At 39.5% G+C, this 27,397-nt stretch overlaps 3 protein-coding genes across 5 annotated transcripts in view; 2 read left to right on the plus strand and 1 right to left on the minus strand.

Annotated features, from left to right (window-relative positions):
* The window catches only part of LEO1 (LEO1 homolog, Paf1/RNA polymerase II complex component), a 32,496-nt gene extending 31,463 nt beyond the window's left edge, over positions 1 to 1,033 (plus strand). The window contains exon 12 of one of the 2 annotated variants that reach the window (XM_070469273.1): positions 802 to 1,033. In XM_070469273.1, coding sequence (XP_070325374.1) covers positions 802 to 865 — 64 coding nt within the window. In that variant the 3' untranslated portion in view covers positions 866 to 1,033. Of the gene's footprint in view, positions 1 to 792 lie in introns of both variants that reach the window. The other variant, XM_070469272.1, reaches the window with a different exon arrangement.
* A 99-nt stretch (positions 1,034 to 1,132) lies between these two features.
* On the plus strand, positions 1,133 to 14,320 carry LOC110148496 (RNA polymerase-associated protein LEO1-like). Of its 2 annotated transcripts, XM_070469275.1 has the most exons (10): positions 1,133 to 2,870; positions 6,473 to 6,570; positions 7,177 to 7,322; positions 8,077 to 8,161; positions 9,618 to 9,712; positions 10,713 to 10,847; positions 11,329 to 11,464; positions 12,390 to 12,543; positions 13,102 to 13,199; positions 14,189 to 14,320. In XM_070469275.1, exons 2-10 carry the CDS (start codon positions 6,487 to 6,489, stop codon positions 14,246 to 14,248), a joined length of 993 nt encoding a protein of 330 aa, XP_070325376.1. In that variant the 5' UTR covers positions 1,133 to 2,870; positions 6,473 to 6,486; the 3' UTR covers positions 14,249 to 14,320. The 2 variants fall into 2 exon arrangements, with proteins under 2 accessions (XP_070325376.1, XP_070325377.1); XM_070469276.1 differs by lacking the exon at positions 1,133 to 2,870 and having other exon boundaries at positions 3,898 to 6,570.
* A 4,296-nt stretch (positions 14,321 to 18,616) lies between these two features.
* Positions 18,617 to 27,397, minus strand: part of TMOD3 (tropomodulin 3) — an 86,862-nt gene continuing 78,081 nt past the window's right edge. Inside the window, exons 9-10 of the mRNA XM_070469274.1 lie at positions 26,849 to 26,993; positions 18,617 to 21,667 (exon numbers count right to left, since the gene is read on the minus strand). Of these exons, the coding sequence (XP_070325375.1) occupies positions 21,633 to 21,667; positions 26,849 to 26,993 (180 nt within the window). The 3' untranslated portion in view covers positions 18,617 to 21,632. The remainder of the gene's footprint in view (positions 21,668 to 26,848; positions 26,994 to 27,397) is intronic.

A 27,397-nucleotide genomic window follows, 5' to 3' on the forward strand; every position in this document is an offset into this window, starting at 1 on the left:
GAAGTCCTTTAATTTCTTCAAAAATTGTTTAAAAATTAAAAAAAATACATACTTGGCTGCATCAGCTTTTCGTTGCATCATGTGGGATCTTTCATTGCGGCACACAGGCTCACTAGTTGTGGCAAGCTGGTTTAGTTGCTCTGAGGTATGTGGGATCTTAATTCCCAGACCAGGGACCGAACCCACGTTCCCTGCATTGCCAGGTGGACTCCTAAACAGGACCACCAAGAAACTCCCTCAAATTTTTTTTTTAAAAATCTTTATGAGTTTTTAGTACATCCAAAACAAGAAATTATTTTTTTAAATTGACAGTCTTTAAAAGTTTTTTTACATAATGAAGAAGTGAAGTCTGAGGACGTGGAGAAAAAGAGTTTAAGTAAAATATTCATCAGGACAAGTGATTCATAGGCTAACCTCTTTGGGAGAGCGCTAAGCCTTCCCAGGGCAAAGCCCGTTTCCACTTTCCTGCAGCCCTTCTCCATGTAGAACAGCTTCTTCCCTCTGTGAGACTGGGTCACAACTGCTTATCAGCTCACCCTTGTGGTCCTGAAGTTGGGTTTTAGGATTAGTTTTGTAAACACTCTGGAGTCATTTTGAACAACTCTAGTACTTGTAGATTTGGAAACTGCCATGACCTAAACCACTGGTTTTACAGCTGGTAAACATTCTTATTACAACAGTTATGTTATTTTGGGTTTTCCGAGGGTTATTCAGTTCAGAGCTACTTTTGATAAATCTTTCTAGAAATATTCTCTATGAATTTTTAGACTTTAAAGATTTTTATCTGTTTAGGAGGGTGAGCCTTCTGGAAAAAGAAAAGCAGAAGATGACGATAAAGCAAATAAAAAGCACAAGAAGTACGTGATCAGTGATGAAGAGGAGGAAGATGATGATTGAAGTACAAAATGTGAAAACTTTATATATTTTACTGTACAGTTTGTTTTATAAATATGTAAACATGAGTTATTTTGATCGAAAGAAATTGATTTGCTTTTGAGTAATTTTAATTGTAATAAAAAATTTTAAAAAGCAAGTCTCTGTTCAAGAAATGAACTTCTTCCGAAGCAGGTTGATTTTGTTCATGCTTCACACTAAATCTTAGGTTTTAGTATGTTCCTCCCAGGCCCTGCAAAGAAGCCTGGCCAAGGCCCAGTGAAGCAAGTGAGGCATTCTTCTGGGGTGCAGAGTTTTTAAAAATTGGCACAAAAAGCTTCCATAGTTGTATTCGTTTGCTAGGGCTGCTATAACAAAGTACCACAAACTGGGAGACTTCACACTAAAGAAACGTATCCTCTCATAGTTCTGAAACCTAAAGTCCTAAATCAAGGTGTCAGCAGAGCCATGCTTCCTCTGAAGGCTCTAGGGAAGGCTCCTCCCCCTGCATGGTCTTAGCTTCTGGAGGCTTCCATTGTCCTTGACTTGTAGCAGCATCATTCTAATTTCCCCTCTATCTTCACATGGGTTGTTTCGCTGTGTGTCTGCTCTGTGTCGCCAGATCCCACTCTCCTTTAAGGACACGCATTGGTGGTTTAGGGTCACCCCTAGTCCTGTGTCCACTCATCTTAATAATTACATCAGCAAAGATCCTATTGCTAAATAAAATTACATTCTGAGGTTCTGGTTGGATATGAATTTGGAAGGGTCCCTATTCAGCCCACTGTAGTAATCAAGTTAAATAACATTGTGATACAGCATTTTAGAAAATTAAAATTAATGCAAAAATATGATGGACAAAATGTCAAAAATTCACATAAAGATGATCTAGCAGGTCTGGGATTAGGGTAAGGCAAGTGACAGGAGTTATACAAGTACAGAGCTCCATGGATCACCTCTATTTAAAATTTTGATGTTTTGTTCAGTGGGTTTTTTTGTGGTTTAAAATGTATTGCAATATTATTTATCTTGATCACTGAGATTTTGGCACCCCTTATAGTGAGTGTCTCATTTGTTGTATCCTAGGCATGGCCCTGCTTTCTCACAGATGGTGACAGGCTTCAACAGTGAGCACCCCAAGAGAGCTGTTTTACCTTTTCTTGAGAGTACCTTTTATGGCTAGCACTGAAAGTCACATCAGAATCCACCACTTTCTGTTCACTGGAAGTGAATCACTAATGTGAGCCCATATTCAGAGGGAGGGAAATTTGACTCCCTTTGATAGTAGAAATGGCTGAGTTAGCAGATATATTTTAAATCTATTAGACACATATTTGTATCTTCTCCAGTGCTCTTGTACACAGACTAATCTTTCCATTATGTACTAGGGCTGTTAATACAATCCAGGAATGGTGGCTGGCTGTGGGGGGTTCTCCCTGAAGCCTGGCTATAGAGGCTGAAAGAGAAGAAGGTCCGAACCCACCTTGGTGTCACTTTCCTAACTCACAAACCTGTAGCCCCTTTGCTGTTGGCTTGTCAAGTTGAAACTGATGTCTGGCCCTTGGGAGCCTTCATTTTTGACTGTCCTTTCTAGGACAACATAGTTTCTGTTTTTTTCACCAGTAGACACTTATGTGACAATGTCTAAGCTCTTGGAGTCTCTGATCTCCAAACCTGCCCCTTCTATGCAGAGCTTGGCGGTGAAGGGTCAAGCCTCTGCAAGCACATTTCGGCTTTGCCAGCTGCCCCCTGTTAGGGGGCGCTGGAGAAAACTGGGAGCCTGGATAACAGCCAGAGGATTGCTCCTTCCTGTTTGCTTATAGAACTTTGTGGGGGCTTCCTGTTGAAGGGAGCCAACCAGGACTTGTTCACCTCAGCTGAGGCAGTTTATTTCCACAGCTGCTCAGTCCAGTTTGCAGTTCTGCGGAGACTCGAAGAGCCAGCTTCATTGTACTCCTGAGAGACATCAGTACCAGCTGGACGCTTCTCTTCCTCAGGTATGAGTTTCAGCTCCAAGGGTCTCTGTTACAAGTTTTTAAGTTTAGGAATAATTCTACATTTTCCCTTTGTTCCGTTATCTCTAGGGGTGGAAGTGGCTCTCTGAATTTGCTACTTTTGTCATCCCTGAGGAGTTCTCTTTGTATTTCTTGTAACCAAAATCGACAGCTTTAAACCTAATTGCGATTTTAAAAAACTACTAAAATGTATCTGTATAAGCAACGGGTATGTTTTCTGTGGCCCAATTTGGACCTGAGTGCTACCACTCAGGAAGCAAATCCTTGACGATGAGGTGCATAGGTTGGTTTGGGTTTGAATGCAGCTCTGAGTTCCTCACCAAAGGGAAATGGTGAAGCCTTGGCATCCTGAGGAGTCGGATTATCCCCTGTGGTTGAGGGCTGCACTTGTTAGGCAGTCCTGATGACTGAGGACTGGTATGGGGTGCATACTTCTGAGTGCCCTGGAGCACTTACAGAAAGTCTACAAGCTTAGGTTGGGCTTTTTTTTTTTTTAATTAAAGAATTGATTTACAATGTTAATTTCTGCTGTATAGCAAAGTATTTCAGTTATATGTATATGTTCTTTTTTATATATTTTTTTCTTTTTTATATTCTTATTCATTATGATTTGTCACAGGATGGGAATATCTGTTTGGATTCAGACAAAGGTGAAAAACAAAGTTTGTAGTCTCTCTGAGCCTCCCTTGCCTGTGAGAAGCAGTTTGCCTCCCTATGTCCGAGGAAAACTATTAATAGTTTTTTTTTTAATATATAGTTGATTTATTAGTTTCAGGTGTACAAAAATAGTTATTAAAATATTTTTATAGATTATACTCCATTTAAAAAAGTTATATCTGGGAGAAGGCGAGGGTGGGATGTTTCAGGAGAACAGCATTGAAACATGTATATTATCTAGGGTGAAACGGATAACCAGCTCAGGTTGGGTACATGAGACAGGTGCTCGGGCCTGGTGCACTGGGAAGACCCAGAGGGATCAGGTGGAGAGGGAGGTGGGAGGGGGGACCGGGATGGGGAATACATGTAAATCCATGGCTAATTCATATCAATGTATAACAAAAACTACTGTAATCATGTTAAGTAATTAGCCTCCAACTAATAAAAATTAAAAAAAAAAAAAAAAACTAGTGAGACCAGACCAAAAAAAAAAAAAAAAAGTTATAAAATATTAGCTATGTTTCATGTGCTGTACACTATATCCTTGTAATCTATTACTTTATGTATAGTAGTTTGTACCTCTTAATTCCCTACCCCTATTATGTCCCTCCCCACTTCCCTCTCCCTACTGGTAACCACTAGTTTGTTTTCTATATCTGTGAGTCTGTTTTGTTATATTCACTGGTTTATTTTTCAGGTTCCACATATAAGTGATAACATACTGTATCTGTCATTGTCTGACTTATTTCACTAATAAGCATAATACCCTCTAGGTCCATCTATGTTGTTGCAAGTGCCAGAATTTCATTACTTTTATGGCTGAGTAATATTTCATATATTCACACCATATCTTTTTAAAAATCCATTTATCTGTTGATGGACAGGTTACTTCGATATCTTGGCTATTGTAAATATTGCTGTTATGAACATTGGGGTACATGTATCTTTTAAAATTAGGGTTTCTGTTTTTTTTTTCAGATATAAACTAAGGAGTAAAATTAAGAGATGGTAGTTTTATTTTTAGTTTTTTTAAAAAAAATTATTTTTGGCTGTGCTGGGTGGGTCTTCATTGCTATCGGGCTTTTTTCTTTAGTTGAGGTGAGCAGGGGCTGCTCTCTAGTTGTGGTGCATGGGCTTCTCAGTGTGGTAGCTTCTCTTCCTGCACAGCACGGGCTCTAGGGTCGTGGCCTCAGTAGTTGCAACTTGTGGGCTCCAGAGCACAGGCTCAATATTTGTGGCACACGGCTTAGTTGCTTTGCAGCCTATCGGACCTTCCTGGATCAGGGATTGAAACCATGTCTCCTGCATTGGCAGGCAGATTCATTACCACTGAGCCACCAGGGACGCCCCTATTTTTAGTTTTTTGAGCAAACAACGCCATACTATTTTTCATAGTGGCTGCACCAGTTTACATTCCCCACAATAGCATACAAGGGTTTCTTTTTCTCCACATTCTGATACTTACTACCTATAGACTTTTTGATGGTAGCTATTCAATGAGGTGATATCTTACTGTGGTTTTGCTTTCTATTTCCCTGAATGATTAGCAGTGTTGAGCATCTTTTCAGGTGCCTGTTGACCATCTCTATGTCTTCTCTGCAAAAATGTCTATTAATGTCTTCTGCCCATTTTTTAATCAGATTTTTTTTATATTGAGTTGGATGACCTGTTGATATATTTTGTATATTAAACTCTTATTGGTCATATCATTTGCAAATATTTTCTCCCATTCAGTAGGTTGTGAAAATAGTCTTGCTTGAAAATCCTGTAATAACATCACTTGGGACAATTTTCATTCTCCTCAAGAACACTCAGCTTAGTGCTGTCTTAACCCAATTTTTACCAATAGATTCATCACTAGGATCTTATACACTGGCAAAGAAAGCGTAAACTTCAACTGAAGAAGAAATAGCTTATATATCAAAACAGTTGCAAGGTTTTGCTAATACATATGAGCAAAAGCCTGGGGAATATGTGGGAAAGTGGATTCTTAAGAATGTGAGATGAAGGAAAAACACCTGACTATCTTGGGCCAAATTGACTGGTACGGGTGCACTTATATATTCTGGAGATGGCTCTGTACTTGACTGGTTAACTAAAAACACTCAGTGGTGGCCTACATTTAATGAAGTGGAGATACCAAAGCTTCCCTGGCATTGTGCAGAGGGAATCCAAATACAGGGAGACAGGAGTGTCGAAGTAGACATGTCTTGTATGACCTGCACACCACCCCTCACCTTCCCGAACTACATTCCCTGAGAAGGTCAGCTTAAAATAACAAACATTTCATATATCTCACAGTCCTAAGGGTCAGGAGTGGTGTAGCCCTGGCCCAGGGTCTCTTGCAAGGCTTTAGTCAGGATGTTGGCTCATTCAACATTGAGTCAGGACGTTATCTCAGGCTGAAGGATCTGTTTCCAGAATGGCTCACTCATGGCGCTTGGGCGGGGGGACTCAGTTTCTCCCCACATGAGCCTCTCCGTGGCAGTTTATGTGTCTTCACATCATGGTAGCTGGCTTCCTCCAGAGCAAGTGACCCAAGGGAGGAAGAGTGAGGCAGAAAGGCCATGATATCATGCTGAGCCTCGGAAGTGAGGCTGTATTCTGTGGATCACATAAACCAGCCATGATGCCTGTTGGAGGGGACTGCACAAGGGCAAGAATACCAGAGGCAGGAATCCCTGGGCTCCACCTTGAAAGCTGGCCATCACAGCAACTTCCACCAACTAACTGCCATTTTCCTTCTCTGTAGTCACTCTTGCTTGTTAGGCTTCTGAGGCCCAGGCTCATGGAACCAGTTTCAGGATGGCTTAATAGAGATTTGGTTTATGAATGTTGGGAATATAGTGAAATGATGGGCCAAGAACTATGTGAAGAACTTCCAGTCTAGAGAAATTAATACTATGCATTCTTTCCCAACATTGAAGATTATAGTGGGACAATGGATCTGTTTGGAGACATAGATGACATTTCTTCAGACAGTGATGGGGATAATCAACCACCCATTCAAAGACAGCCTGTTACAGTAAGTACAAATCTCAACTGAGCCCATTGTTCAAAGCTAAGAAAAGTTTCAGAGGCTGATGGGCCTGACTCTTTCATATAGAGAGAGTCTGGAACATCTGATGAATAGGTGACTTTCTTAGTTATGTTGGGAATTTCTGGATATTAAAGGGCATAGAAGGAATTGCTCAGAATGAATTTGATGCCAAACTTTAGGGGCTAGACTGTGAGGACTCATAATTTGAAAACCTTTGATTCAAAAGGTTTTCTTACTCAAACTTGTGCTGGGAAGTGTGTATTGTTTGACATTTTTCTCTGATTTTAATTAGTATTGAAGGACTGTATAATTTCACACTTGTGTTGCTAAATATCTTATGAAAACTAGGTATGTCAGCATTTTTTTCTGGTAATGCAGGCTGACAAGTCTTGTTTTGCATGGTGGTTTTTGGGGAGTAGGATAGAGACAGGATGAAATTTTGAGGTGAGGCCGGAGGGGCTGCTGACTACTTTATCTCTGAAGTGGTTTCTAAATTTACGTCCTGTCAAACCTGCCTCTGCCTGTTGTGGAAGGACAGCTAGAGCATTTCTAATGTCATTTCAAGCTCTCACATTCTGATTCCTTTCTTAGGATGCATGTGGAGTGCCTCAGAACCAGCGGGAAGAAGAGCCGATTTCTGAAACCAAAATAGAAGTAGAAATTCCTAATATCAACTCTGATTTAGGAAATGAATTGTACTTTGTTAAACTACCCAAATATCTCAGCATAGAATCCAAGTAAGAGGACTGACTTAAAGTTTTATTTTTCCTGCAAGATATTGAGTAAAAGTATGTGGGCTGTAAATATTCTTGTTGTGGTAATGTGTTGGCTAATCACAAAGGTGGGAGATTTTTCATGTAACTCTGAAAAAATAAACTTAGGGTGTGCTATGGTAGAAAATGATGAATTTACTGGTATGAGAAAGCTTTACTGCTAATAATTCTTTTAGCATTTTGGCACTTTCTTACCAATGAGCAGATATCATAGCTGATGAACAATGTTTTTTATTTTCATAAAGCTGAAAAATTGGAAAACGAAGGTGAGAAAGTTTGCTGGAAAAATCACAAAAGTTCAATGCAAAAGCCATTGTGAATCTAGAAAAGATGACGATATTTGAAAACAAAATAGTGTGGATGGGTATCATGATAGTTTACCAGTGCAAGCTCTTGTGCAATTAAACATGACACCTTTCTTAAAAAATATGAAAAGGTAGATCATGTGTCACCTATACTTTAGAGGACTATTTCCCAAACAAGAAAACAATTTAAAATTTTTGAATTATTTAGTCACATTTGGATTTTTTTCAGGCAAAAAATATTTTAAATAAAATTTTAAGAAAAAAGTAATTTGCATACTTCTTTGAAGTTTTACTTGAAGTTATTTGTCTACTGTGATTTTTTTTAACATTGGTACATGTTATAAAGTCTATTATTTTATAGTATTATATTCATACTAAAGATGGCTAATACAACATTAAAAAACAATTTTTAGGCCTTTTGATCCTCAGTATTATGAAGATGAATTTGAAAATAAGAAAATGCTTGATGAAGAAGAGAGAACCAGGTTAAAATTAAAGGTACCATTCCACACTTTATTACTGTTTTTTTTTAAAGATTTTTATAAAGTAAAACACAGGAATAACAGTTTGAAATGAACTTACAAAATGATCTTTATGTTTACTTTTTAATCAATAACTGTTTAGAATGAGGAATTAAATGTCTTTTCAGAATATTTTTAGGAGAGAAGGTACATATCCTTTTTTAAAAATTGTTGTAGAATTATCCTTTTTCTAACCTTTCTTTGGCAGTTGTAATTTTTTGACAGCAGTCAAGATAAGAATTCTTGACAATTGTTAGCTTGGGTTTCTCTGGTGGTTCAGACAGTAAAGTGTCTGCCTGCAGTGCAGGAGACCAGGGTTCAATCCCTGGGTTGGGAAGATCCCCTGGGAAGGGAATGGCAACCCACTCCAGTACTCTTGCCTGGAAAATTCCATGGACTGAAGAGCCTGGTAGGCTAGACAGTCCATGGCGTCGCAAAGAGTCGGACATGACTGAGCAACTTCACTTTCACTTTCACTTCCTTCAGGATAAATAATAATATAGCTAGATATACAGAACTGCCCCTCCATATTTTATCATGGATAGGTCTGAGCTGCTTCTCATAGTAAAAATATCTCAAACTCTTTATGGAAATTCAGCTTATGCACAGAGAAGAGGTCTTGTCATTAGGGGGTTCCCCTTGAGAGGACCTGGAAAGCAAAACCCTACCATTGCTCTCATAGGAGTGGCACTGTCTTTAACCGGGTGTGGAATGAGCGTCTCCCAGAGGCCACAGTGGTAGCAGTGGCAGGAACCATTCTTTTCCTACTTTTGTAATTTGGAGTTCCTCACCGTATGGGTAGAGTAAAGCAAAAGTCTTAGGTTTTAATTTATTGCTTATTACTTAATTACTTTTTTTTTTAAATTAACGCTCAGAGTTTTCTTACCTACTGGGCCCTTCTTTAGTCCTTCTTTCACTGGGTTCATAATCCTTCAAGTGGGGCTGCAATAGAAATCTCAGTTATAACCTCCTACCTCATATGGGCCCTAAGGGTTTGCTTCCGCTGCCGTATGGTGGAACTCAGGAAAGATTAAAACAGAATGACTGGTGAGTTTAACCAGTGTCTCTAGGTATCTGTAGTAGGAGGGTTTCCATGTTGCCTAATCATCTATTTTTCAGTGAGCTTATTTTTCTCACCACCTATGAATTCTTGGCATGTGATTATAAATCACTTGAGAAAAAAGAACATGCAGTCAGTAACACTGGTTTTGTATGTGAAAGTGTTAGTCGATCAATCATGTCTCTTTGCGATCCCATGGACTGTAACCCACCAGGCTCCTCTGTCCATGGGATTCTCCAGGCAAGAATACTGGAGTGGGTCGCCACACCCTCCTCCAGGGCATCTTCCCGACCCAAGGATCGAATCTAGGGTTCTTGCACTACAGGCAGATTCTTTACCAACTGGTTTTGTATGCCTTTGTGTTTTAAATCAGATAGAAAATACTATACGATGGAGGATACGCCAGGATAAAGATGGAAATAAAATTAAAGAAAGCAATGCTCGGATAGTCAAGTGGTCGGATGGAAGGTGAGCACAGGCCTGAGGAGTATGGAAACACCCAGAGGGAGGCCCGGGATAAATGAAGTTTTCTGTGTAGGGCCATATTTGGGGATCTTTTTTTTATTACAGAATTAACAAAATCTAGGCCTCTTAGACCACATATTAAAAACCGGAGACACTACTTTGCCAACAAAAGTCCATCTAGTCAAAGCTTTGGTTTTTCCAGTAGTCATGTATGGATGTGAGAGTTGGACTATAAAGAAAGCTGAATGCCCAAGAATTGATGCTTTTGAACTGTGGTATTGGAGAAGACTCTTGAGAGTCCTCTGGAAAGCAAGGAGATCCAACCTGTCCATCCTAAAGGAAATCAGTCCTGAATATTTACTGGAAGGACTGATGCTGAAGCAGGGTTGAGATCACAGTGCTGTGCTGGGCGACTCTAGACATAGACCTGAGATGTGATCAAATTCACAGTATCCACCTTATTGAGATAATGTCAGCGCCCATATGTGACCATTAGACTTTATAGATTGGTATGTTTGAAAAAACGATTTCTATTTTACTAATGAGGTATTAGAGATTGGGAAATGATAATTAGATTTCAAGTTGAAAAGAAGATGGATTTTACCACCTTTTACTTTGAAAGGAGGTAGGTTAGTTGTTTCTAGTATCTTTTGTCTGTCTTAAATCTTCAGTATGGGGACAGGATCCTGCAGTTCCACAGCATTTTAAAAATTGCTAGCAGGGTAGAGGAGACTTCCCTGGCAGCTCATGATAAAGAACCTGCCTGGCAATGCAGGAGATGCAGGTTTGATCCCTGAGTTGGGAAGATCCCCTGTAGAAGGAAATAGCAACACACTCCAGTATTCTTGCCTGGAGAATCCCATGGACAAAGGAGACTGGCGGGCTACAGCCCGTGGGGTTGCAAAGAGTCGAACACAACTTAGCGATTAAACAACATGACAGAATGGAAGCTATAGGATTTGTTAACTATCCATCCTAATAACTGAACTATTTCTGTTTCCAGCCTGTCCCTACATTTAGGCAACGAGGTGTTTGATGTCTACAAGGCCCCGATGCAGGCCAATCACAACCACCTGTTCATCAGGGAAGACACTGGTCTGCAGGGACAAGCTGTCTTTAAATCCAAACTCACCTTCAGGTAACTATTCATAGTGACCTATTGCTGCTTGGCAGTTTGAGCAACAGGTTAGAGAGGCTGGATGTGCAAAGAGCCTAACTGATGTGATGTTGAGGTGCAGCTCCCCAAGGCCCATGGTCTGGTTCCCATGCCATTTTTCACCTTTGCAACAAGTTCCTGTCTCTCAGGGAGCCAGTTCACGGTCTGGAAACCAACACGAGACTGCTGTCTAAACCAGAAGACCAGTTATTAATTCACATTGATCAGCACACCTGGTAAGAGGCCTAAACTGTCTGTGCCACTCTGCTGGTCAGCGTGACCCTTCTCTTCAGGGACGTTTACCTGGGAAGCCGGCTGATTGCGAGCATGCTCTTGGTTTGCGCATGTGCCAGAGGAAAGGGCTGCAGGTGCTGATGTTACTGTCTGCCACTGTTTGCTGTTGGTGTGATTACCTGCAAATGTTCTCAGTAAACAGTGAGTCATTTTTGTCTGTTTCCCACAGACCTCATGCTACAGACTATGCCACACATAAAAAGGTGACCCTGCCAGTTGCTAGTAGATGCTCAAGGATGCAGACGATTAGAATCTTACCAGTGGCGGGTCCTGATCCTGAATGCCAGCGTGAAGAGTTGATTAAGGTATGTTGGCTGAGCTTTATCCTAGGATTGTTTGGGGCAATAAGAGCTGTGCTTTTTAGAATATTAAATCATCGTTTCTTATTGTCACAGTCATTTTATTTCTTGTAGTTATCAGGGAGCCAGCTTAAGCTTCCAAGTGTGTGGTTAACCATAGGAATGGTCATAGTCAATGGGCCAGTGGTGAGACACAGCAATCCAGATCCTCAGGTGTTCTCTCTCCAATCTATGAGCTCTCAGAGGGAAACTGACAGTTTTTTGTTTTTTTTTAACAAATGTAACCTTTGACACATATCATTAGACTGTGTTAGCCAGAGGGGAGGTGATGTTGGAAGGTCAGAAGGACATTCCTGACTCCGTCAACACTGGCCCCACCTGTGGAACCCAACATGTGGAAGTCAGGTGGGTGGAAGGGAACAAAGGCTCTACTTTGGGACTCAGGGACCCTCCCCACCAGCACCCCCTTCATCCTGCTAGCAGCAGCTGTGGGGAGTGCCCTGGGTTGGGGGCCCAGGCAGGAATATCTGGGCGCCATGGTAGTTTGGTGGAGCCTGGGCAAGTCAGGTGTGTGTCTCAGGGTGAAGAGAACCTGCCCCCCTCAGGCATCCGCTGGGCATGGATGAGGTTCCTCAGGCTGGTCGTGCCGTCTGGACTGTTCCTGGCAGCAGAGGGGACGCTGCAGCTCCCAAGGCCGTGTCCGTGCCAGTTGTGATGGGGCAGTTGGTGTGAGGGAGCCTTCTGCCTCTTCACCCTGTGTTGTCTTCACACCTTAGAATTGAACATGATGATACCACGTGTGGTAACAGATGTGAAATGGAGAGAAGTCACTGTGAGGACATAGGAACTGGTGTTATGCCGGGCAAGGCATTTTCATGTTCTTTAGTTTCAAGTGGGCACTAAGTGCATTCATCTTTTTTTGTCTTTACAGAAAGAAGCAGCACGTTTGAGGGCTTCTGCTCACCAGGAGACAATCTGTCTGCAGAACCAGGCGAGGCCAAGTGCCCCCTACCAGGGCCCCACCAGTGACGAGGAGGGTGAAGCCGTCAAAAACCACGACCAAGGGGAACGCGGAGGTGAATCTGGTAAGGAGGCCGTGCTTCCATCACCTCAGGGCCGTGGGACCACTTATGCTCCGGTAACCACTGAGTGTCTTTCCTGCTGTTATTCACTGAGGACAACAATACAAAGGCCTTTTCTTCTGTTTTTGTTAGGACCACTTTCTCACATGAAAAGTTGGCTGGAAAAATAAGGCACCCCCATAATTAAGAAAATCAACTAAATAATTTATGTCCTCATGGTAAAAAAATGTATAATAGGCAGTTTGCCTGATTGTATAATTAAGGACCCAGTGTTAAACTTTGTAGTTTTAAAAAATGTGTGTGTGCAGCCCTTCAGGTATTTAAAAGTGATCAGTCTCTCTGAGGGAAAAAAACCTCTCCAGTATAAGTCATTTAAGCATGTTTGACAGCTGTACGTATCTCTTCATGAAAACTTAAAAAAATAGTTGGCATCTCAACAAAGGGAAATATACAGTGGGAAGTAACAACATTCAACAGTAAAAAAAAATTTTTTTCAGGAATAAATGGGTCTTCATCTTTGAATGTCAGTCCCATATCTAAAGTCCCCAAATTTGCTTTCAGAGGGAGGGGCCAGAATATATTCTCCAGAGAGTGATGAGGGACCAGATGAAGATGGGGCTCAGAGATCACTGACAGCAAAGAAACTCACCACTGATGAGGTAAACCAAGTTTATTCAATCTGAAGGGGTTTCCCTGCAGCCACAAGCCTACTCCCAGAATAAGGAGCGCACAGACAGGTGTCTACACATCTCCCTACAACTCAGTGAGATGCATGCAGTAACAAGCCTAGGCGTGGCCCAGAGGAAAGCCTGACACCTGTGTGCAGTGGGAGGCAGTCCAGAACAGTCATCTTCTCGTTGGGTGTTGAAGGAAGTGTTAGGGTGGGTGTGCCAGTGGACAGAAAGGCTTGTGAGAAAAGACATGTGGCTGAGACACCAGGGCCCAACTAGAGAACTAGAAGTAGTTCAGTGAAATAGATCAAGGGGCCTCTCACGATCACCATGAGCATAATAATAGTGCAGGGTTATTTAATTTCTATGTTATTAAAATTATCTATTTCCTTTTCCACTTAAAGATCACAAGAAATTTTAAGTCTTAATTACACAAGTGAATCACTCTGTTGTTGCCATTGTACCATATTAATTTATCCAGTGTTTTCTGAACCCATAACACACTCCACTATGGGTCTTGAGTTATAGGTCAGAGAAAACATCTCAGTAACAGAAATGGCTCTTACTATGTAAGAGAAGCACTCATTTTTCATGCGAAAAAACCTATTTAAAACTTGGAAACCATACTGAAAAAAGCACATAAAATACAAGCAGTCCTTTAAAAAAACCAACAGGCTTTAAAATAGTGAATTTTAGATAGAGAAAGTGAAGTGCTGAGGAAGCTGAGGAACATATTTCAAGTAGTAATGAGGGAAATGCACACCAAAATAGTGACGTGTCCTTTGGCCCTGACAGCTGGAAGTCGGAGCTCCCCTTGCCTGACCTGTAGAGACAGGGTCTGTGGACAAGGTCATCGCTGGGGGGTTGAGTTCTAACTTGAAGGGCTGGCTCCCCCATCAGCTCAGAACTACTTTAGACAGAATTCCCAGAAACATTCAGTATTGAATTTTACACCTTCTCTCTTGTTGTCTGTTCAGATGAACCCTCCAGAAAGAGGAAAGCAGGGGGTGAAGAGGAAGAGGATGACTGAAGCATAAAACGTGTACTCACTATAAATATGGTTTTCAACTGCTGGCTTTAAAACAATGATAAAATGACTTGGAATTGAAGTGAGGAACTGAGTTCCTTTTGCATAATCCTAATTGTGGTTTTAAAATGTTTGGAAGCAAATCTGTGACTTTAGAAAACCCATTGTTCCCAGGTGAGACCATTTTGGTAACAGTTTGCCCTGTGTCTTGGGTTTTTTTTTGTCAGAGCAGGCACAGCACAAGAGAGCTCTTGGAGACTCAATGCTTTGTTACGTGCTGTGTGGGCCTTACCAGTTCCAATCCTCAGAACAAGTCAAGGGCAGGTGCTGTTGTTCTCATATTACAGATGTAGAAGCTAAGTTAGAACTTAAGACTTCTGTCCAAAGCTTTTTCTTCTCAAGTTAAAAAAAAAAAAAAGCATTTTTGAGACAAGGATCAGGAACTTATTTGCAACAGCCATCACACTGCTGAGAAGGTGTATTTACTGACCTTGGGAGAAAGACATCCCAAATACCGGAGAGAAATGGTCACCAGAAGTTTAGAGAAAACAGAAGTTTAGTGGGAAACAAAATACTAGATTTGACTTCTAGCTTTTTGACTAGTGCAGTAGCTGGAACATAATAAGTTCATAAAGTTTTTTTTGTTGACTATACAAACCAATGATGTTACCTTGGGCAAGTTAACTTCTCTGAAGTCAGTTTGCTCAACTTGCTGGGGTTTGGACTTGACCACTGTGAATCTTTCATGATTTAATGTTTATATTCCTCTACTTCTGAGAAGTGAAAAATTAGATATGTTCGGTTTTTTTTTAAAGAGTCTTATTGTTAAATAGAAAAGGTCAAAGAAAAATGGCCCACTTACCATGCAGAAAACCTGGGTATACATTATAATTCCCTCCCTTTTATATATTTAAAGTGTAATTTCATAGCTGTGCAGTAAACACAGCCATAATTAGCACCAGCTCCAGAAAGGCCATTTAGAGACTCATCCAAAATGCTGATGAGAGGTACTACCACAGTTCAGTCATAAGGCTGACTATTCTTTACAATTTTATTGAAGTATAGTTGATTTACAGTGTTGTGCTAATTTCTTTGGCACAATAAAGTGACTCAATTATACACACATAAGCATGTTTTTTCATACTTTTCCATTACAGTTTGTCACAGGATATAGTCCCCTGTGTTACATACAGTAGGACCTTGTTGTTCATCCATCCTGTATATAATAGGATGTCTGTTTTTGTGCCAGTACCACGCTGTTTTGGTCACAATGGCCTTACTGTAGTATTATCTCAAGTCTAGGAGGGTTATGCCTCCTGCTTTGTTCTTTTCCCTCAAGACTGCTTTGACAATTCTGGGTCTTTTATAGTTCTATATAAATATTAGGATTATTTGTCTGTGAAAAATGAAATATGTTAATTTGATGGGGATCACATTAGATCTATAGGTTAGGTTGACTATTCTTTGTAGAGGTGGCCTTGAGTCTCCGCTACTTTAGCAACAGGACTGGGGCTAAAGCTGGGCTGAGACTAGAGGCCACCAACCCTTGCAGAGTTGCTGGAAAGCTTAATATTTGGTACCTGAAGGACTGAGGTGCCACTGGCTGAGCAAGAAGGCACTCTCCCCACGGCCACAGCTCCTGTCTCCACGGCCACTCAGAGGAGGAGCTGAAGTTACCTGACAACTGAAGCACCCAAGCCTCTGACTCACCAAAGGGGACAGGCATCAAGGCTTCCCACATGTGAACGTAAGCCCAACAGCCATTCTTGGAAAGCCAGCCAATACTAAAGATTCAAGAGAAATTTCTTTATTCTTTAAGTTTCAAAGTTGAATTATTTGATATTCATTTTCCTCAACCCATTACACGTTTCACTGATTTTCTCTTTTGGTTGGTGGATTTAGGTGACTGATAAGCGATATCTTTAGTTTACCTTAGAAATAATCTCTAGTAACAGGATTGGCTCCCCTCAGGCCCAGAACACACTGTATCATAGGTCCCTGTTTCTATTTGCCAACTCAGTTAAAAAAAAAAAAAAATCAATTTGACTTTATAGACAGACCAGACTGAGTACTGATGGGGATGAGACTGAACCATATGAACTTACTACTTTATGGGTATAAATGGTCAAGTTTTGACAGTTTCAGAATAACTCAGGGAAATTAATAAATTTGTTCTTAAAAGGTATGTATGCAGTGAACTTTAGAGCACAGGAATTAAAGGGATTTTCCAAACAGTCTAAGTCTACAGTATATTTGATAGACTTTATTGAAATTATTTGTTCCAATATGAAATGATAAATTCTAAATGCCTGCAGTCCATATTCTTCAAAAGAAGAGTCACTGTGCTATTATGAACCAGTATTAATATGAATATTTTCTAATAGTTTTTTATTAAAATGGTAAAAGCATTTACAGCATTTTTATATTTTAGCATTAAAAAATATATTTAAATGCCCAATTTCATGTGACAAAGAATGCACTGTTACAAAAGTAATTTTCAAGCTTTTAAACATACCTGAAACCAAATACTCTTTGGAAAAGACCTTTATGCTGGGAGGGATTGAGGGCAGGAGGAGAAGGGGACAACAGAGGATGAGATGGCTGGATGGCATCACCAACTCGATGGACATGAGTTTGAGTAAACTCCGGGAGTTGGTGATGGACAGGGAGGCCTGGCGTGCCTGTCCTCCTTCATGGGGTCGCAAAGAGTCGGACACGACTGAGCGACTGAACTGAACTGAAACCAAATATAATTCATCCAAAAGACTAAAAAAAAAAGTGGGCACTTTCTCAAAATTACAATGGTTTTCATATACTCTGCTGACTATACAAACATACATGTGTGCATGCACATGTATGCATGCGCAATTTTCTTTACAATTTATCTTTCTTACAATTCTTAAACAGACAAATCTAAAAAGTTTAAACAGCTGAATCAAATTGTTTTCCTTTCGACTTAAGGTGAAATTTAAACTCCTAAAAATCTGCTTTACATACCCACCAACAAGCCCCCAGAATTTGTTTTTATTTATTTTTTTCAGAATTTGTTTTTAAACCTTACTGTCTGATGAACTACAATATCTGACAAAAAAAATTTTAGACCTATTAATTGCTTTGCAGCATTTAAAACATACTGATAGTCTGTAGAAAAGGAAGTTAAGCCTCACTCACATATGGCTACTCTTTGATTATCTTAAAAGTGTACGAACTTGAACAATAGTGCTAAATACAAAACATGGCTGGTGGTGTTTCACAGTGTTACAATCTATTATCTAGCTACCAGAGCAGATAGCCTAAGTAAAAGTCCTTATATATCAGTGAAGGCTGTCTAAAATGCTTGGTAAGGGTTTAAAGATTTGGCTTCTCTGATCAGGCTGCATGTTAGAGTTTAGCATTAACAAACCTGTAAATGTTTTATTATAAAAAATTTCCAATGTGTTCAGTTTTTGTAGGAAGAGACATAGAGAACTAAATTATAACACACAAGAAATATGACATAAGAAAGAATGACCAAATTAAAATGACATAATATAAATTCTTTGCTGATTGTAAATATAATTGTCTCAATTTAAGACTTGGTGAAGAGTTCCTTTGAGTGAGAAGTAGCTAGAAACATGAATGTTCAGTGAGAAGTGATGGAAAAGAGGGTTCTGTGGATGTTTAGACTGAAGAACTCACACCCCTTGATAGGAGTTGCTCTGACACATCCAATGTGTTTGGGTCTTATGGGTGCTGTGTCTTCAGTTAGTACTATTTGAAAGTGGAGTGGCCTTGAGGGCATTATGTTAAGTGAAACAAATCTGAAAGGAAGACAAATACTATATGATCTCATGTATTAGAACCTAAAAAAACTAAATCCATTGATAGAGCGAACAGACTGGGGGTTGCCAGAGTTGGGGTGTGGAGAGTGGGTGAAATGGACGAAGGTGGTTAAATGGTATAAACTTCCAGTTATAAGAAAAATAAGTCCTAGGAATGTAATGTCAGCATAGTGATGACAGTTAATAATACTGTATTATTACATATTTGAAAGTTACTTAAAAGTTCTCATCACAAGAAAAAACATTTTAAAAAACTATGTGAAGTGACAGATGTTAACTAAATTTACTGTAGTAACCATTTTGTAAGTATGTGCATATATCAAATCATTATGTTTTGTACCTTAAAATATGTTATATGTTAAGTATCTCAATAAAACTAGAAAAAAAATTTTAAGTGACGTGACATTGTAATGGAGGAAAATGAGACAGTACTGAACTTAGAGATGGAAACTGCTAAGATTCGAGAAAAACAATGATCCTTTTTTCTGCCAGGAGATAATAGTGGTTCCTGATTTTATAAGGAAAAAGTTAGAAGTTCTAGGACCACAGAGCCAAAATTTTACAATTTTATGAAATCTCATGAATTGTTTAATCTTATTTTAATGGCAGCAAGGGTTAAAATAAAGTACAATAGGACATAACTTTCCATCAAAACATGTTTTCTTTTATAATTTTCTTTATACCATGGATTCCGCTTTTTAAATGAAAAAACATCAGATACTGTCAATAGAAAAAAGAATTTACAAAGCTCTATACCTGTTAATTTTTTGAGGGAGTACCTACTTCACAAAGCAAGTATGTGGGTTGTTTCATTCAAATCATGAGAATCTGCAATTTAACAACCAAGGTAATTCTCCTTAGAATTTCTAACAATCTAATTTTTTTAAACACAAAATGTTTATTTGGTCTTTTAAATGACAGGCACCCTTAGAGAATGTATTCCACCTATTCTTTAGACTTCTACTTTTAGCTACAAGTATATAGCACCAAAATCTATTTTAATAATATCATTAATATTGATTTTAATACATAATAATTTCATGTAGACAAACTGGAAAAATTGGAACTTCTGACAAATATGAATATAAAATTTTAAAAAATGTGAAATTAAAAGGTTTTTAAAAAACAGCAATTTAAAAACGCAAAGAAGTCTTTGCTTGAATAACAAGCTAAGTCTATACTGGTTACATTATAAAAACTTAAATGTCTTAGAAGATCTTTGGTTTAAAAATCAAGACTACTTCACAATTCTATTATAAAATTTTAGCACAATATAGAAATATTGAAAGTTACTAAAAGGATAAGAGGTGCTAGATTTTTTTTTTTTGAGAGGTGCCAGATTTTTAAAGATCAAAGTAAACATCCGTTTTCTCCCTTGTGTTACAATTTGTGAAAGATTTTCTGTATTCGGATAGATGAATGTTCACCTTTAGTTATTTATTAACAAATCTTTTCTTCCATTATATATGTTGTAGCTCAGAACTGGAATGGTACAAGCAAAACACTCAACTTCTTCATACTTTGATAAATAATAACTGAAAAGATATTACCCATATGTATAATACAGAATTGTGGGGCCCTACCTACCTATATTTAAAAAAAAAAAAGACTTTTGGGAAGACAGGGTAACATACTTATCAATTTATTGAGTTACAGGGCAGGGCAAAAAAGGAAGCCTTGCTTAAAAGTGTACTGGCAGCTCTGTACTCCTGCTCCAGGCCAACTCCCTGCTCTGTTGGAACTGTGCAGTCTCTAAAAATCAAGTACATTCCCAAAGTCATTTATGAAAAAGGAGAGGGAAAGAGCCAGTGAGAGTGAGCTTGACTTGCTAACTTGGGGCGGGGGGGGAATCTCCAGCACCCTATAACCAAAAGGGAATAGTGGAACAGTGCAAAGTCAATCTTTGGCCCCTTTCAAACACTGGATGCTGATTCCAAAGAAACTCACACCCAGTCCTTATGAGGAAAGCTTTCACCTTTCAAGAAGGCTTATTTCTATAGCATACAGGGAGCCATCTAACTCGAGACAAACTGTCTAGCCCAAGACAAAGGAGCAGACTTTTATAATTTGGTTTCAAGAAGTTTAAAAAAAAAAAAAATTAAGAACGCATCTCTCCCCTATTCTGGAAAGAGATTCCTCCCTTTAGAAAAACCTCCCTGTAAGTGACACAGCCAGGCCTGAATTGTTCACAATCTGAACAACTGTGCCCTGTCGTCTGTAGCTGTATAGCCTCTGCCATCTCCTGCTCCCAGGACCGCCCTGGAACCTGGCATGAATACAGGTCCACATTGACTATCACACTACTGGACCTGGAGTGGCCTGCCTGCCACACCTCACTGTTCAACCACTCACTTTAATACTTTGAGTGATAGGAAGACATCTTGTTATGAGAAACTACTTTTATACAGTATGGACCAAAAAGTTCAAGATGAAAGGAAACAGTTAATAAAAATTAGATTTATCAAGAATAGTCATTTTCCTTATTGGTTGGAAAATCTGTAGTAAGGGGTGATTGTATACCATCCAGACAACTCTGCACTGCATATAGGAACATCTTACTATCCTGTGTAAACTCTTAATGTATACGCAGGTCAGCTTCTAATTTACTTCAGAGTAACCATCAATTTAAAGGACCGTTCTGTATGCTCCTAAGACTTAATCTCCACCATTTAATAAGTCTGATTTCATGTGTTTAACAACTGCTCTTTTTTTCCTTTTACCCTAAATAACAGAGTGAGCTGTATGCCTTTTACAGGGAAGAAAATAGCTTTCCTACTCAGATTTTTTTTTTACTGTGAACTTTCACAAAAATTTAATAATGCCCACATTATTAAAATGAAAGCCTGTAATGAATTTAGACATAACTACTTTTTATTTTTTGACATAACTACTTTTTAAACAAAGTGTGTAACCTAGCCAAGCTGATGACTTTGTTTAAAAAGACTGTAGGTGCTGAGACACCCCAGACAGGTGCAGTGTGCGGGAAGCACTGGAGACCGCTTCCTCTCGCCTAGAGACCTGCTTTGACTCTTAAGACAGATGACCAAGTTTTAAGTAATCTGTTTTAAGATGTTGGCATTTTGCTTTTTTCAAGAAAGAAGTGTGTGTGTTCTAGAAAACATGGAAAAGTCTCCATGCCATGGAATGAGGAAAGCTTTGAAGTGCCTTGTACCTAAGAAGTACGACAGCAGTTCTGACATCAGCAATGTCCCTTTTTGACTTAAAAAATATTGGTCCTTAAAATGTTCATATTATTCTACATAAATGACTTCCTAAACTTTTTTACAACTGTATTTTTTTTAACCCAACTCATCACAAAACATTTAATTAAGCTAAATTAAAATCAATTTTAGCAGAAATAATGCTTTAGTATACAAAATATCACCTACTATTGATTTTACAGTTTGAAACTGGTAACAACCTTAAACTAGAAAAAAAGATACATGTAATTAAAAAAAGAAAAAAAAAAAGATTTCCAGTCTTTTCCCTTCTACCCAGGAAAATTTTACATCTGATATGACAAGAACCCTCGGTGATCTTTCAATGTCTTCCAAATATGACAGGTTTGCAGACTTATTGGTGGTCTCCTTCAACTCGTCTCTTGCGAACTATGAGAAAATAAAGAATGTTAGAAATCCCTGTTAGTTTGTACAATGTTGATTTGCTTGTGACAAACAAGTTTCTGTGTAATCCAGTTAGAGTTATAAAAAAATGGATTGTCCATCTGCAGTTCACACAGCCATTAAAATAAAAAACTCGTATCCTTTACTATGTCCACTTACCTGCTGAGAACTGAGGAGCTAAGCTCCCCTCTGCTTATACAACAGCGACATTAGAAATCTACACTAGAATGGTCAGCAGTCACCTTCAACTCACTGTGCCTGTCTCATCCGTGTATTAAAAAATTTATACCTTCATTAAAAATGGTAACTTACCATGTTAAATTTTGAAATAACACACAGGCAGCTGGGATTAGAAAGTATTAAAGGTAATTTGCATGCCCTTCTGGTTATTTCCTTAGTTTGTGAAAGAACATACCAAAAATACTTTTGGAAGTTTCAAAGGTTAAGTGACTTGCTACTACTGCTCTCCAAATTTTCCTTCTCTTATCTCCTACAAAATGAGCCAGTTTGGGGTTCTGAGAATACAACAAATGCAAAGTAATGTAGATCTTAGACCCTAGTAATACGGTGATGTCACCTCTGGCTACCATAAACTCGGGAGGTCAAAGTGGTTGACCCACAGTTAGCAGAGTAAACAAAGGTGCACGTCTGAGGGTGCCCAGCCTATGCACGGGCTGGAGACCCTCAGCTGCGAGGCCGTGCTCGTTGGCAGCAGGACGAGGTCTTCAGTCAGGATCTTGCTACCTTCTCTCTCACCTGTCAGCCACCAGAGAACATTTACTGAGAGCCTGCAGCTCAGGGCTCCTCAGCATCGGGCCAGCTCCTATTGCTGACCATCGAGTCAGCAACAGAGTGGGAACCTGCTGCTTTTTGTAGTGTGCTCTTTGGCAAGTAAGGCAACCTCTCTGAGCCTCAACTCATCCTCTGTAACAGGAGAATAGTGACACCTGAACCTCATGGCTGTGCAATTCAAGGCTGCTTGAAAGTGAAATCGCTCAGTCATGTCCAACTCTGCGACCCCATGGACTGTATTGTAGCCTACCAGGCTTCTCCATCCATGGGATTTTCCAGGCAAGAGTACCGGAGTGGGTTGCCATTTCCTTCTCTAGGGGATCTTTCTGACCCAGGGATCGAACCCGGGTCTCCCGCATGGCAGGCAGATGCTCTACCCTCTGAGCCACCAGGGAAGCCCCAAGGCTGCTTAGTATTGTGTTAATATAGGAAGCATTCAGCCTACAGCCTACAGCCTACCAGGCTCCTCCGTCCATGGTATTTTCCAGGCAAGGGTACTGGAGTAGGTTGCCATTGAGGCCAGTCATCTTTTCAGGGTGAGGAAAGCCAATTTAGCCTTTATAAAGTTAGAGGATCTGCATGTGCACATAATTGGTTTTGATACTCTTACCAGTAAGTTCCTCTGTTTAAGTTACATGGCTGGTCTGTTAATTTCTATACTCTCTTCTGTGGAAGCAAGCAGCAAGGCACCTGCCTTTGTTCAACCTGAACTGGCTGTTTTAACAGAGGAATGAAAAGCCAAAGGTGCACAGCCCTCCTGGCCAGGCTACGGGTCTTGCTCTCATGTTCTGACTGCTGGCTTCTGTTCACTGGCCTTTAAGAGATGATACTGGACAATCAAGTGATGTGCATAAAAGCCTGTCCAGCTATTGGCTGGGCGCTGGCTAGAAAATAAAAACCAGGAGGGCTGCAGTTTCAGGTCCCCATGAACATTTATATACATAATTTAACTATGTGCACCTCAACTCTAATTTTAGCCCATGTTAACGAAGAACAAGTTTACTGAAATGTTAGGGGAAGAAATCAAATGGAGAACTGAGTCTGCAAATACAAACTTAACTGATATATATAGATATCTGAACCACATGGATATATCTGAAAGGCAAATCATATCATTCTTTAAAGTAGAACATTTCCAAGAAAATTATGAATTGCAGTAGTGTTTGGATGTTACTGGCAGACCATTTCAGATATTAAAATGCATGTTATTTTAAAAATGCACATTAAAAACAAGATTGATAGGACAGATAGAACAAAGCATAGAAAACTGATTACGTAGTTAGTGAGTGTCAAGATAGGAACATAAGACAGAGTTCAGTCGAATGATGCACATACACCATATAACCTCTTTGCTGTTATAGCTGTGATACTTCTTAGCTGGAGAGATGGCGAGTAGGTAGGATTATTTCAATGAAAAGTTGAGACTAAGAAAACAATGAGAGAGGGAGACATTATCAAAATTGGGACACTAAAGCTAGGATACAGCCCCATTTGCACGGTGAAGGAAAATTATATGCCCCAGAGATGCTGTACAGTTATCTCCGTCCAGTTACCACATACTAGAATGCTTGTAAGAAAACAGTCTTGAGGCTTGCCATCTTGATCTACAGGCAGAGATCAAAGTGCAGGGTAAAAAGTAAAACCAGCTGAGGGTGGATGGAAGGTAGGCTGCTGTTGCTGTGAGCACAAGACAGCAGAGGAAGATAGGCAGAGAGCCACTCCTGACCCCTGTTCCTCACTGGTGCCCACATGTTACCTCAGCAATTCCTCAGTTCAGCCTGTGGATGAAAGACTAATAAATTTGGCCCTATTCACAATTCTTTAGCAATTTCTTTCCAAAACCCACTCCACTCCTCACATAAGTTCTCCATACTTCATGATTAGTCAATTGCCAATAAATCCTAACTGATCTCATTTCTTCTCCATCTCTAGAAGAGTAGTAAGAATCATGTTTTTGAAGCATCATTTTAATCATGCACTCAGTGAGTGGCCTATAATGGCTCTCAAATACCTTCACATAAATCCCAAAGAAATCTAAGTTCCTCACCATGTAACTTTAGTGCCTCCTATCAGTATTCCCTCTTAATCCACTGGCAGCATTTTATCTTCATTTTGTTAGCTTCAAATAGCAAGTACTTGTGCAAAGTTTATTCTGGATCCTGCATCCTGTTATGAGAGTCAATTCTCAAAATCTGCAGGCTGTCTCCAGCATATAAATAACTTGCTTAGTCCCAAATCTGAGCTTCTATCCACGCAATTCCTCACTCCAGGAATGTCCTTATTCTCATTTCATGCCTGAAACCCATGTCTGAAGCTCTGGTTTGGACCAGAATGAAACAGTGTGGGGAAGGCAGGCGGTTTCCTAGAGAGCTACCAGCACAAAGCCGTTTGCCTCAGCTTTGTGTCCGACCACATGGCCTCTTCATCCTCTTACACACGCCTATGCACAACTCGTTAACTTCTCAGTGTTGACAGAAGGCAGTCCAAGAAATTGTTTTCATCTGTGCCCTGCATCTTCCATCTGCCAAAAGTCTTTCTGGCTCTGATATCAGGCCTGCCTTTCTGAGAGAGATCTGGACAATGCACCTGCCACAACATGCATGCAGAAGAGCACAACTGCTGAGCCCTGAGAGGCTGGCACCCCTCCACGCGCAGGCTGTATACCTACAGGCTCTCACTGTGCTGCTCCTGCCAGACGGCTGCCGGTACCTCCTCTCGGAGGAACACAGGAGACAGACGGCTAGGGCAAAAGGATGCTGGTGGGATCCCAGGAAAGCTAAGGTGGTTTCAGAGGAGGGGAAGAATGGAGACACTCTCTCTCCATTCTTCCTCTCTGCTATCTCCCATTCTGGGAAAGTGTCCCAGGAAAGACGCTTAGTTACAAGAAAATTCAACTTTGAGCAGGATTCAAATTTTACTACTTTATTTTTTACTGAATAAATCTTTAGTAAGTACCTACTATTGTCAGATGTGGTTTTAAAGACAGCTGTGGATTCAAAAGATACACATGGCCCCTGACCTTCAAAAGTTTAAAGTCTTAGAAAATAAAATAGATTATTAGAATGAAGTATAACCTAGTAAGTAAAAAACTAACTTTTTAGAGCCAATAAGGTGTATGTTCTTAAGGTTTTCTAACTATGAAGTTCAGTTAGACTTGAGAAACACTGCTGTAAAAGGCAAAATTAAATTCCTGAAGTGTAAAAAACAGAAGCTAACTAATGAAGAAATACTAAATAATCAGCATACTTTCCAAACTACATCTAAAATAAAAAACACACATCAAATTTCCCTTTTAAAAAAAGAGAGGCTAAAATCTGCTATGAGAAACTAGAGTCATCAAAGGACAGAAAGTCTGAACTAATATTTTTCACAGTGATCTGGATTAAAGGTTTTTCTGCTCCAGAAATCTTTTAAAAATGCAAATTCAAATATGGCTAAAGCCAGAAGAACTGCATCACAGTGGAATGTGACTCCCTTTAAATAGATTGCCAGTCAGGTTCGATGCATGAGACAGGGTGCTCAGGGCTGGTGCACTGGGACAACCCTGAGGGATGGGATGGGGAGGGAGGGAAGTGGGAGGGGGGTTCAGGATGGGGGACACATGTACACCCATGGCTGATTCATGCGACTGTATGGCAAAAACCACTACAATACTGTAAAGTAACTAGCCTCCAATTAAAATAAATAATTTTTAAAAAGTATTTTAATTCTCTGCACGCATTTAAAAAAATATTTCAATGAGAAGTGTTAGTCGCTTAGTTGTGTCTGATTCTTTGCAACTCCATGAGCTGTAGCCTGCAAGGCTCCTCTGTCCATGGAATTCTCCAGGTAAGAATACTGGAGTGGGTAGCCATTCCCTTCTCCAGGGGATCTTCCCAGCTCAGGGATCAAACCTGGGTCTCCCATGTTGCAGGGAGATTCTTTACAGTCTGAGCTACCACGGAAGCCCCTTCAATAAGAAACACCAAACTTAAAAAACTACAACTATTTTATATATTACCGTGTGAAACTGAATTTCTAAAAGGGTGAAACTTTCTTGTTTCATCAAAAGGGCAAAATTTTCCTATAATGTTGAAATCTTTGTTTTAATAGCTCCAAGAGGTAACTTATAACTGAAAACAAAATATCTGTTGTAGAAAACTATTTCATATTTCACTAAAAGCTACGAAGTAGGTTCTCACCCACTAATCTAATAATCACTACAACTTCATTTAAACTGAACTCTAATTCAGTCAGTATTAAAAGAACTGCAAATTTCAGAAACAAAGGCCAAGTAATATTCCTGTGTAAAAACTTATTAAAACAAAAGTTTCTCCAATACATTAGCTTAACATTACAGTTCAGAATTTTGATTTCATGCTAAGTATGTCTTACCTAAGTCATTGTTTTTTGTTATTGCATTAGCTGCCCTGGTTCGGGGTCCTTGCTGAGTAAACTGATATCCAAATTTAAGGATATTGGTATTCTCCTCAAGCATGTTGGCCATTTCCAATTCTACAGCTGTCCCCAGCTGCTGCCTCTGGAATAATTAGAAATAAAGAACAGTATTAATAAGCTAGTTCAAAACATAGGTCAAATCTAAGACATTCATGTTCATGCTGATTCTTTAAAAATATTTTCCCAATTCTTACAACACATAAGAGAAAAAAAATAAGTTTAGTATATAATCATATAGACAACAAAAAAATGTGGATTATTACAATGAGATACCATTTCATACTCACTAGGATGATTATAATCCAAAAGATGGACAATAATAAGTATTGGCAAGATATATGGAAAAATGAGGAGCTTCAGACAGGCTGGCAGGAATGTAAAATGGTGGAGCTATTATGAAAAACAATTAAGCTATTCCTCAAAAAGTTAAGTGCAGGGTTATCATGTAACCTAGCAATTACACTCCTAGCTATATACCCATGAGAA

Source organism: Odocoileus virginianus, chromosome 6 (genome assembly GCF_023699985.2).
Source record: "Odocoileus virginianus isolate 20LAN1187 ecotype Illinois chromosome 6, Ovbor_1.2, whole genome shotgun sequence".
Taxonomy (NCBI): domain Eukaryota; kingdom Metazoa; phylum Chordata; class Mammalia; order Artiodactyla; family Cervidae; genus Odocoileus; species Odocoileus virginianus.